Genomic DNA, 12566 nt, shown 5'->3' with positions numbered 1-12566 from the left:
ACGCTATATTGGGAGAAATTAATGACTGACGCTGAGTGCAGCAGTAAGGCGATACTCATACAAAAATCGGAATGGAAAGCACACCAGAGAAGTTGCCCCTGCATTAGTCTTCCACTAAGGACGCACTTGGCTGTAGCGCAGCGACAGAGCTTTGCGGAGAGGTGGTACTGACCGCCATGAGTCCCAGGTTGCAGAGGCGCTCGCGGATGTAGTGGCGCGCCTGCGTGTCGTTGCCGGCGGTGAGCGCGTGCTGCACGTTGGGGTCGCTGTACACGTCGTCGTAGCCGTCCAGGTTGCGGCCCTGTCGGCCAGACTGCAGGATCGAGTCCACCACCTGCTGCAGCACGCCTGTGGGCAAGACGAGAGCGCTCTGCTAGCAACTGGGGTCACTCCTAGCCGGTGACCAGTTCATTTCTAGCCACTACGTTTTCTAAATAAAGACAAGTATGCGCTTATTTTGAAAATTTCCACCTCATTGTCGAACATTTGCATGTAAATGGACATATGTCTACTGCTACCAGGCAAAGTGCACATACGTGCAGTTGTTGTTGTTGTGGTCTTCAGTCCACAGTCCAGAGACGCTTAATACTCATTTCTATTTGTCTCTTCACGAAAGAAACAGTAGAACTTTCTGTTCAGTGGCATATCAGGGGCAAGAAGAGCTGCGAAGTGTACTTGGCTTAGTGATGTATCCGAACCAACTGCGACTCGACAGTCTGCTGCCTGCAAAATAGATCTGCGGTTTTGTTTCATACCTCGTAACGCAGGTATGTTAGGAAAACTGACAGCTTCAGATACTTTCGTTAAGAGACCCTTGAATATTTCTAGCAAGTCGACCATGTTTTTTTCGCTAAAAACGAAGAACAGTTGTCAATATGCCGTGGTTTGACAACGTTGGATGCAACACACCGCGGCATTCTTTCTAAATTTTAGTTTTTGACTTCGCGTACGGTCTATAAACAGTAGACCACGTACATGAAAATGCTTGATGATCACCGCGAGATTGAAACTGGCCAACAGCAAATAGAAGTACGACATAAACTTACAGCGTCAGCAGAAACATGTCTTAATTTAATCAATTGCCAACGGCTGTGAAGTAACTTGTAAAGAAAACAATTGACATTTTTGTTATAACTACGTAAGTGTACAGCTCTACCAGCCAGATGCATTTTATTGCGAATCGAAGTTTTTATTGGTACTCCGTCAAAAAAGTGGCACATAATGAGGAATATCGAGAAACATTTATTCTATACTTCCTGTATCTTACGAAAAAACTTTCCGTAATTGTCATTTCTATTTATCTCTTCACGAAAGAAGCAGTAGAACTTTCTGTTCAGTGTCATATCAGGGGCAAGAAGAGCTGCGAAGTGTACTTGGCTTAGTGATGTATCTGAACCAACTACGACTCGACAATCTGCTTCCTGCAAAATAGATCTGCGGTTTTGTTTCTTATCTCGTAACGCAGGTATGTTAGGAAAACTGACAGCCTCAGATAATTTTGTTAAGAATATTTCTAGCAAGTTGACCATGTTTTTTCGCTAAAAACGAAGAATGAGGATGTCATGGCTGCATGAGCGAGGCGCCTGCTGCGGAGGTCCATACGCAGCAACGTTCGCTGAATTTTCGTTGAGGAGACACCTGCCATCTATGTCGCGTGCCGCAGCACAGTTGCGTCGGTTCTTTTGGATAGTGCCATTTTGCCATGGACGGTATGTTTTACCATGTCGGCACGCGAACAGTTTAGAATCTTAGCCGAATCAGAAATGCTTGCTCCCTTGGCCTGAAAGCCAATGATCGTGCCGTTTTTGGCGTCAGATAAAATTGCTCCGATTTCGAATTACGACAGCAACTGCTGTGGTTTCTGTCTCCCCCGACACCCCATATACCTTCTTCGCTAGTGCTGCCACCTGTTGTCTGTGAATTGTTACTACACGTTGAGGTCGAACATAGGCAGTGGTCACAATAATGTGACTGGATCGTGTAAATTCGGCATGAGTCGGTCCGGTTTTTACAAAGCACTTCAGTTATTGTCCGCTATTTAAGCGATGCATTCCAAACGGGGCTTGAGATTTCTGGAAGGAGCGAGCCATCGTCGGCGGTTTTTGAGTGAAAGTACTTGAATGTACTCATGTTTGGCAGATCTATGATAAGAGGTGTTAAGTATTCTCTATACTCAAGACTACCATTCGCCGTAAGGCTCGAGAACTGTACAGAAAAGTGGACGTCCTCCGTGAGACAATCGCTGGACTCCAAACCATCGGCACCACAGTTCCACGGCGCTGGCACAGACACCCCGTTCCGCTCACAATCCTGGAGGACTCGGATTCGGGCTATGGCTGACGATAGGGACCACACGACCACGTTTTTCTGCCCGTTTCGTACAGCCACTAGCAGTGGCCTGTTCACGTCCAGCCACTTTCCTCCTTGACCATAGAGTTGGCGCATTGCTGCGTCCCTCCTCTGTTCTTCCACCGTCGGAGGGTGGCACGGAACTTAAAAGTTTCACCGCCACACCTTCAAAGTGCTATGCTCGGCTGTTATTCAGACGTTACTTTGAGTCTCCTCTTACTTGTCCACCGAGACCGTTGGACCGGATCTGACACTGACGCTGTTTATTAGTAACCCGCCACAAAACAATTTTCTCTGCTCTGATGTGTAGTCTGAAGTGTTCATGACGGTTCTTCCATGCTTGGACTTGTCGGTGAAGGTTGGTACTGCCTTTAGCCGCCAGAAAAACATGGAGGGCATCCAGCGAACACTACTCAGTCTCCCAGTAAGTTAAAACGGTTTACAATATTATAAAATTCATCAGTGGGGACGGGGGCCCGATCTCCAGCTCTAGCGTTACTGGAGAGGCAGAGAGCGCCCGAGCGCCGCCTCACCTGCGTCAGCGGCCGAGGGCGGGACGCCAGCGCCGGGGGCGGAGGCGGGCGCCGTCGGGGCGGAGGGCGCCAGCTGCTGCGTCCTGGCGTCGCGGCCGCCGCCCCACGACCAGTCCTCAGAGTCCGCCGCCGCCGCTGTGGCCGCCGCTGTCGTGGCCAGCAGCAGCGCCGCCAGCCGCCATGCTGTCGCGAGCCTCATCACGTGCCGAGTCCTGCCCGCACAAATGCAAAATAACTCTCAGTGGTGTCAAAAAAAAAAAAAAAAAAGAAAAAAAAACATGGCTCTCGCTGCCTGTGCAGCTCGTGTGTAAAAGAACTTTGTCAAGTGACTGTTTTCAGCTGTTGGACTTTTATAATTGTTTGTTTTTATGGATAAACTGAAGATACTTATTACTCAAACTTGTGGCCAAGGAAAACACACTCCTGGAAATGGAAAAAAGAACACATTGACACCGGTGTGTCAGACCCACCATACTTGCTCCGGACACTGCGAGAGGGCTGTACAAGCAATGATCACACGCACGGCACAGCGGACACACCAGGAACCGCGGTGTTGGCCGTCGAATGGCGCTAGCTGCGCAGCATTTGTGCACCGCCGCCGTCAGTGTCAGCCAGTTTGCCGTGGCATACGGAGCTCCATCGCAGTCTTTAACACTGGTAGCATGCCGCGACAGCGTGGACGTGAACCGTATGTGCAGTTGACGGACTTTGAGCGAGGGCGTATAGTGGGCATGCGGGAGGCCGGGTGGACGTACCGCCGAATTGCTCAACACGTGGGGCGTGAGGTCTCCACAGTACATCAATGTTGTCGCCAGTGGTCGGCGGAAGGTGCACGTGCCCGTCAACCTGGGACCGGACCGCAGCGACGCACGGATGCACGCCAAGACCGTAGGATCCTACACAGTGCCGTAGGGGACCGCACCGCCACTTCCCAGCAAATTAGGGACACTGTTGCTCCTGGGGTATCGGCGAGGACCATTCGCAACCGTCTCCATGAAGCTGGGCCACGGTCCCGCACACCGTTAGGCCGTCTTCCGCTCACGCCCCAACATCGTGCAGCCCGCCTCCAGTGGTGTCGCGACAGGCGTGAATGGAGGGACGAATGGAGACGTGTCGTCTTCAGCGATGAGAGTCGCTTCTGCCTTGGTGCCAATGATGGTCGTATGCGTGTTTGGCGCCGTGCAGGTGAGCGCCACAATCAGGACTGCATACGACCGAGGCACACAGGGCCAACACTCGGCATCATGGTGTGGGGAGCGATCTTTTACACTGGCCGTACACCACTGGTGATCGTCGAGGGGACACTGAATAGTGCACGGTACATCCAAACCGTCATCGAACCCATCGTTCTACCATTCCTAGACCGGCAAGGGAACTTGCTGTTCCAACAGGACAATGCACGTCCGCATGTATCCCGTGCCACCCAACGTGCTCTAGAAGGTGTAAGTCAACTACCCTGGCCAGCAAGATCTCCGGATCTGTCCCCCATTGAGCATGTTTGGGACTGGATGAAGCGTCGTCTCACGCGGTCTGCACGTCCAGCACGAACGCTGGTCCAGCTGAAGCGCCAGGTGGAAATGGCATGGCAAGCCGTTCCACAGGACTACATCCAGCATCTCTACGATCGTCTCCATGGGAGAATAGCAGCCTGCATTGCTGCGAAAGGTGGATATACACTGTACTAGTGCCGACATTGTGCATGCTCTGTTGCCTGCGTCTATGTGCCTGTGGTTCTGTCAGTGTGATCATGTGATGTATCTGACCCCAGGAATGTGTCAATAAAGTTTCCCCTTCCTGGGACAATGAATTCACGGTGTTTTATTTCAATTTCCAGGAGTGTATAACAAAAGCTGAGATTAATAATTTCCTATCCGTTACTGAGTTCTGAAAATAACTGTGAAAATGAACAAAATTCACGACATAAAGAAAAGAAACAAACGACAAAGGAAGAAGACCACACTAATGGAAGCTTGCACGAACGGTTGTCTTAGTTCCTGGTAACCTTCTGGTTGTGTGGTGGTGGTTCTTGAAACTTTTCTATTCCTAACGTTTCATACACAGTTACGTGGAATTATAGCCCTGCAGAATCGACAGATAAGTTTTATCTTTGCCTGTTCGATAGTTAAGTTTTATCTTTGACAATGATTTTTTCTGCTGGTTAAGCCCTCCTTGTCGTGGTACCACGGTTAAATGCAGCTACTCAGAGAGGTCCAGTGTGGGCTGTAACTATCGGATGGCAGCGAAACTTGGTAGATATTCTAATTCTTGAACAAGGAACCGATTTATGCTTGAAAAAAATTAGTTACAATTTTGGCCGCCAGGGGCAAATCTGGCGCTGTGAATACAAGAAAGACTTATAGAAATGTTTCGATATGCAGTGCTGACCAAAATTGGAGCTAATTTTTTTCAGTGTAAATCGGTTCCACATTAAAGTATTAGCTTATCCGCCAAGTTTAACTGCCATACGATAATTACTGGACCTCTGTGAATAGCTGCACTTTAACTATAACCATTCGGAATGTACGTTATCTTCAAAATCAGACCCGTCAGTCGGCAAGACACAATGGAACCAGGAACACAAAGTTAGGACCAAAAGGTTTTCATGGTTTACGACCCTGTAGCCAGGAAGATTCACTAGCAACAAAGGAGGAAGACCTTAGGCGTGTTTTAGGCTTTAGGTAAAGGCAGTTTGAGATTTGAAGTGTTGTAGAGAGAACTAGTGGGATGTAAAGGCACAGCAGTTTTTATTTAAACACTAAATATGTTTATTTACTTTTGCAGGTGACTAAATATGGTTTCTTCTGATCTTAGGAAGCAAATTGTTCAAAGGTCTAGTTTTTGCAACAGAAAGTACTTCTAAACATTTGTGTCATGAAGGGAGCTGAAAGTAAATTAGAGTGAAACGATTGAGTTCCTCGTCGATGTTGTTGATATAGGGATGTTATATTTTAAGGTCTCGCATCACGGGGTAGCCGTGTGGTCAGGGGCACTTTGTCACGGTTCGCGCGGCTTCCCCTGTCGGAGGTTCGAGTCCTCCCTCGGGCGTGGGTGTGTGTGTTGTCTTTAGTGTAAGTTAGTTTAAGTTAGATTAAGTAGTGTGTATGCTTAGGGACCTATGACCTCAGCAGTCTGGTCCCATAGGCCTTACCACAAATTTCCAAAATTTTTAAGGACAGATATTTACGACACAACTTGGCTAAAAGAAGGGATCGGTTGATAGTATGCAGCCTCAGGCATGAAGGAATCAGTTTATTAATGCACAGAAGTGTGTGTGTGAGGGGGGGGGGGGGAGGGGGGAGGTAAAAATTGTGGAGGGAGAATAACGGATGAATACGGAAAGCAGGTTCAAATGCTTGTAGGTCGCGTTATTCGGAGATGACGAGACTTGCAGAGGATACGTGCATTAAACGTGTCTTACGACTGAAAATAGCAAGAATAGTAGGTAGGATTAGGAATTTCTGCCCGCCACCGAAGAGGTACGCAAAAAATTGTATTATGAACTAACGAAAACAGCCTAAACATATTGCACTGCATCAGAATTGGAGAAGATCGCCGTTGAAATTTCCAGTTATACTGTTGCTTTTTCTGTGAATAAAATCTAGTCTGAGTAGCTGTAGAAGGCTCGGAAAAACGATTTCAGTTAAAATCCACCTGCCACACCGAATCGTGAGAATGAGTTCTAAAGAGAAGCTGCTGTATTGGAATATATTGCTGGTAGGTGCATCAGGTGCGAGAGGCTATATGCGATATACTCTTCCGTAACGTCGGAGTGTTTGGGATCTTTCCCAAATCGGAGAGAAGGGGAAGCCTGAAGTTAATAATATACATTATGCTGGGACTGTAGTTGTGAGATACAGCCCATATGAGAACTTATCTCGTAAAAAAGAAACGGAAGGTGATGTTCTTCCCCTGAAATAGTGCTAGTCGTATTTGTAGCATCCTTTGTCAAGAAATACTTAAAAACCATTCTAGTGTGTTCACTTTAAGACCGACAAGGATAAGAAAAAGGAAATTATAACAGAATCTAGAACGGGGTCATCTTTTCGGTACTTCATTTGCAAATAAAACAGACGACGGAACCACTAATAATGGTCCAAAGTGGGCTTCGCCACGTGTTTTAGAGTAATTCACTTTACAGATCTGTTACGATTCTTGTTATGCCTCTCTAAATTCATTCGATAGCCGTTGTCATATCTACTTGATAACCCTCAAGAATTGTAAAGCAACTACGGACAATATGGCCACACAAACGAAGAATTTAATGTCTACTTGATAACGGCTCCATATCCAGAATCAGTCGTACTACCGCGTTGTGTTCATTTTCCCCAGAACTCTTTCAGCAATACAAAATTATCCCTTTACTTTCCCTGCAGCAGATTTTTACAAGTTTGTATAATTTCACAGTGCTTATTAGCATTCTACCTAAATATTTTCAAGCTGCGACGAACTCCAAGAAGTTGACCATTAATCTTCTAATCGAGTATTAGTAGTTTCTCTGTTAACGATGAGTAAGTATGTTCTCATTATATGAAAAGTTTTGTAAATATTACATTAAGAAGGCGCTATTGGGATTATTTAGAAGTATCTAAAAAAAATAGTCGTTGTGAAATAAATTACGCTGCCGAAAACATGTTTAGTTCGTTTCTGTTGTTATAGTTTCAGTAGGGAAGACATTTGGGCTGGTCACGAGCGGCCAGCTCGAGGATGAGCTGCCAAATACGTGTGGTGCGTGAGTTTCTTGCGGTGTCGAAACGGGCGGAGGCGCGCGGGAAGCGCCGCCGCCGCCGCCCACGCCCCGCCGCGCGGCTTGCTTTCACTTTCGCTCCGCCCTGCCCGCCGCTGTCCTGGATGCCGCCGCGTGGGACGAGCAGAGACACACAGAGACAATGCCAGCCCGCCTGACGCAAATGTCGCCAGCGTTCCGCCCAGGCGTGTCACGGACATGCCGAGTGCCGGGCGAGCAACTGTCACTCACTGGCTCTAGCTTCTAATGCATTTCGAATGTCCGTGGCATGAACCGAAGGAACCGTGTACAACCTGGGGAGCACCAATGGAAGTTGTAAACTCGTACAAACCGACTGCGACGTGGACATCCCGCGAGCCGAAAATCGGAAGTCAGTAATAATAGTGGCGAGAATGCCGACAAATATCCAGTCATGCTATCTTTTATCTATAAGAACGAAACAACATACTTAATGACTATAACAAAGAGATAGCCAGGGTTACACGTAACTTCAGGTAAGTGTTTTGTGCTAGTACTGTATTCAGCAGAAATATGAAACGGGACGAACATTTGAAGTTCATAGTACGTTAGGCGAATGAGATAATTGGATTTTCTGGAGGAGATGTGGAAAAATGAAAAGTATCTCCAAAGGAAATCGCTTGCAAGACCCTAGTTCGACCAGTTCTAGAGTACTGTCCCCGTATTTGTGTCCTATTCATGACAAAAATCATCGAAAACAGAGACGCGATGTCTAGGATCATAACAGGTCGGTATAGCCCAAATGAAAGTGAAAACAGAGTTACTCGAGGAACTTAAGCTGGAATCTTCGGAAGGAATTAGGGAACTTGCAGAGGCATATAAAATAGAATGGAATACAGAAGAAATTAGACAATACTGGTATGATGCTCCCTCCATGTGTTATTGTACGTAAGTTGCAGAGTATAAACTTATTTTAGACGTAAGTAATTCTCCTTGGACTTAACCCTGACAGACAAAAATACCACTAAACAAAAATATTCCGTTTACGAACTTCTTCACTTCCTCGGTTCTGTGGTAGACTCTCCTAATAAGCTCTTCGTATGTAGTTGTTAGACACTTTCTTAAGAAAATTTTCTTTCTGTAACTGATATTCGGGGGCAGTATGGACAGCTACAGGCTTGTCGGTTTCCATTTGCGAGAAAATGTGTAGAACTTCCATGAAAAATAATACAGACTTGACATTAAGCGAACGTATCTCTCAAAAAGAGAATGCAAAATTTCCATTATAGCATTTCGTAATTATTGAGGTGATTACAGACAGAGCATTAACTCATTTCGACATGGTGAGCAATAATATCGGATGCGGCCATCTAGAAGGAACCATACCAGCATTCATGTGACGTTATTTCGGAAAACAATCGAAACGCTGAATCTGGATGGTGGGACGGAAATTGGAAACAGGTGTTTCCGAATACATATCCAGCGTGTTAGCTACTGTACCACGTTGCTCTGTGTGTCTCAAGACCTCACACGTTCGTCGTAAGCTGAAAAAAGGTGATGAAAAGTTGACAATACGCTTTTTTTTAACTTCCTCCCCCTTGGGTGGGCCGACATGCATTCGATCCATTGAACAGCTACGTTCTTTTCAATCAAATCCCAGTGAACCAGTGATGGGACAAAGACGTTCCCTATTGGAAATGTATTCGAAGAGACTCCTAGTACGGGCACTTGGCTTGCAAGAAACGGAAATCTTTCGCAAACCTTTTTCGGAACTAAGGGACTGGTGATCGTTTTGTTTTTGGGCAAATATGTCCGAGACAAAAACATGTACTCTTAGTGTATGTATGTTTAGCGCTGAGTGAGGGCAGCAGTCTATGATTTGCACGAATTGTGAAGCGATCTTAATGCCAACTAGCCACAGGCAAAGAGAGAGAGAGAGAGAAAGAGAGATTATGTTCTCTCACTCAAAAGCACTGGCTCAAGTAGTGTTCTTGTTTCAGTCGGTAGATAGTTGGAAATTTGTCACCCAGCTCGCTACCGTTGTGTCTTCTGGACAACGACATGTACTCTATAACAACTAATGCGCGGCATTAACTCAGTAAGGCAGCAGTGAGTGAAGCGCTGTAAGTAAAAGTGGTATGATTTGCAGCAGGGATCTATACCGTGGGCATTTGCGAGCGACGAGAAAGTTTTTGTAAATTTTAATTGATGGTGGGTAGTATAGCGCGTCTAGTTATACAGGAGAAGTCAACAAGTTCAGCACCGTCACCCACGCGAGAGGCAGTTATGGCAAGAGAAATTTTGTGGTCTGTCACCGACTTGGATCGCTGACGTAGGCGTGGATTTAGCTTTCGGATCGTTCCTTCTTTTCTCGGAAATCAGCACTTGCAACAGCGGCGAGAAAGCAACCTCTCACCTCCCATTACCGCCCACTGTTCGTTTCAACTATCTGCGCCAGACTCCTTACAGTAGCGACAGATTCTGGGATGAGGTCAATGTGGTTCGCTTTCTTTGCCTACTAGGCGCGAAACTTGGTTACACGCTTGGAGGGGCTGCAAAATGGTCCTGTGTGAGTTCTACGAAAGAAGCTACTTGCCTACGGACAACCAAGATTTATTTGTATTGAATCTCGAATTGTTTTGAAATGGTGATAATATATGTACTGAACAAAAGCAGAAATTACACTCCAGGGGCAAAAACGTATTTCCCTTTCCCTCAGCTTCCAGTTGTGATCTTTACAGATCTGTTACGTCGGTATGCATGCCGGCGTCAAAAAAGTAGCTGCAATTCACTTTTGGTAATACAACTAGAAATGCAGGGAAACCTACTGGACTTAAACTTCTTTCCACTTTGTAAACTCAAATTCAGAATGAAAACAGCTTATTGTATTAGCAGCTGCTTCTAAACGTGTTACCGGGCTGAATTAGAAGTTCAAGAACAGATGGGGGGGGAGGGGGGGGCAAGATAACTGTGACATTTTTCTGCTGCTTGTCTTCGTGTTATATTCATGTTTATAGCAGTGCAGTGTGGATACTAAAAAACCCTAATTCATTTAATAATTCTGGATGCTTTTCAAATTGGTGGAGATTAATATTTTTCGTTAGTAATCTTACCAGGTTGAGGCCAATGGTCGCAGAGCGCTTCACGGAAGGTAGACCTTTAGACCTTCACGTGATTACGCATTGTATAACGTCGCTTACCACGAGAGGCCATGTGACTTCTACATTTGGTTGCTAATTCAGCTTTCTGAATGAAGCAACACTGTGTAAATATAGTCATAACATCTGAGCTATTCATAAGAGCTGACAGCGTGGAACGTACAACAGATCAGAAACAGAAGTAGTTTACACACGGTGTTATTGAAGGTCTCTTTCTGATGATAGAGGGTCACAGTCACTTTGGTAGCTAAATTTATTGTACTTCTCCCAAATAAGAGCGTGTTGTTCTTCGTTCAGATGACATCTGACGTCTGTAATCATGCAGTATGATCTTTGACGTCGCGTCACGTGCACAATAACACAAGGCAACCGCAGTTGACAACCAAGCATCCGCAAATCTCTGAAATTCTATTCTGATTGTTTAATAACATGAATTTGTTTTGAAATTAGTATCTTATTGTGGTCTGTCCACCACCTCGGTGTTACACTCCGAATGATGGAAATGAAGAAAGTGCACGTGGAAGTAAAAATATTAGGGTTTAACGTGTCTTCGACGATGAGATCTACACCTACTTACATACTCAGTAATACGCCGTACAGTGTATGGTGGAGTGTTCATCGTATTATCGGTTTTCGTTACTATTCCACTAGCGTAATGGGAGAGGAAAATGACTAAATGGTTCTATAGGTGCTCCAAGTTCTCTTACCTTATCCTCATTAAAACTACCCAAGACAGACGTTGGCGGCAGCATAATGATCGAACAGTCTTCGTCGAACATTGGTTCTGTCAATTTACCCTGCAGGGTTTCGAGAGAACTTCGTCGTGTGTCTTACAAAGGATTCCTCTTCAAGTTTCCAGAGCATTTCCGTTACACTTTAATACGGGCGCTACCGATTTTTTACGATTTTAGCACTGCGTCTCCGAATTCGTTCGATGTCTGTTGTCATGCTCGTTTAATGACTCCAAAACTGCATGCGTTGCATTTCCCCAGAACTCTTCCAACAGACCAAAGTTTTCCGTGCGCCTGTCCTAATACTGACTTTATGTGATCGTGTCTTACATACTAAAACGATGTGTTGCGTTCAAGGTGTTCAGCACTTCTCTTGTAATTAGATAGTATTGAGGAGCTTCCTCTTTGTTGTTGGAATCATTTTTATCTACATTCAAAGAAGGCTGCCATTCATTCGGTAAAAGCTCCGATTCGACAAAGTTGGAATATGTGGAAAATAGGCCGTGTCCTTTTCAAATGAATGATCACGGCGATCGCAATACGCAATTTAGTGATAGCACGGGGAATATAAATGCGAAGGGTCAGATGGAGACGTGAAGACCGCTCCTGCAGTGCCTTAACCAGCGCGCCACCTGGTTTCGTCATTACACGGAGGCGGAGGAGCTGTCCACATCAGCTGGGGGCACGCTTTCCTCTGTGAACGCAGAAAGCAGCCGCAGCCTTACTGCAGTTCTGCAGCCTCTAATAAGTGCTAACGTTTCTCGAGTTCAGGTACACTGGTTTATACAAGTCTACTTCAATGCTCAGCAGGCGGAAAACACTCTCTAGAAATAGTTCAAGTAACTTCTTAATTCTGGTACCTGGTCGTCAGACCAAATCGCATTTTCCAAACAAATTTTCCTCTGAAGGCATTGGATTAACTGAAAAGGTCACCTAAAATAAATAAAAAGCGATTTGGACTGTTTCACGACTAGCTTTTAAGAATCAGTCTATGTAATTTCGTAGCCGCTATGTCTGAAATTGTCGAGGAGAAGAAATAGAGAGAGAACCACTCCGGTTCGCCTGTCAGCAGAGGAAAGCGTGCGCCAACCTG

General features: G+C 45.8%; 1 protein-coding gene across 1 annotated transcript in view; it reads right to left on the bottom strand.

Annotated features, from left to right (window-relative positions):
- The window catches only part of LOC124606185, a 36491-nt gene extending 28665 nt beyond the window's left edge, over positions 1 to 7826 (bottom strand). The window contains exons 1-3 of the mRNA XM_047138153.1: positions 7603 to 7826; positions 2883 to 3094; positions 173 to 348 (exon numbers count right to left, since the gene is read on the bottom strand). Of these exons, the coding sequence (XP_046994109.1) occupies positions 173 to 348; positions 2883 to 3094; positions 7603 to 7826 (612 nt within the window). The remainder of the gene's footprint in view (positions 1 to 172; positions 349 to 2882; positions 3095 to 7602) is intronic.
- Between the last annotated feature and the right edge of the window lie 4740 nt (positions 7827 to 12566).

This window comes from Schistocerca americana, chromosome 3, assembly GCF_021461395.2.
Source record: "Schistocerca americana isolate TAMUIC-IGC-003095 chromosome 3, iqSchAmer2.1, whole genome shotgun sequence".
Taxonomy (NCBI): domain Eukaryota; kingdom Metazoa; phylum Arthropoda; class Insecta; order Orthoptera; family Acrididae; genus Schistocerca; species Schistocerca americana.
The sequence above is the reverse complement of the archived record's forward strand: the minus strand, read 5'-3'. Positions and strand labels throughout refer to the sequence as shown.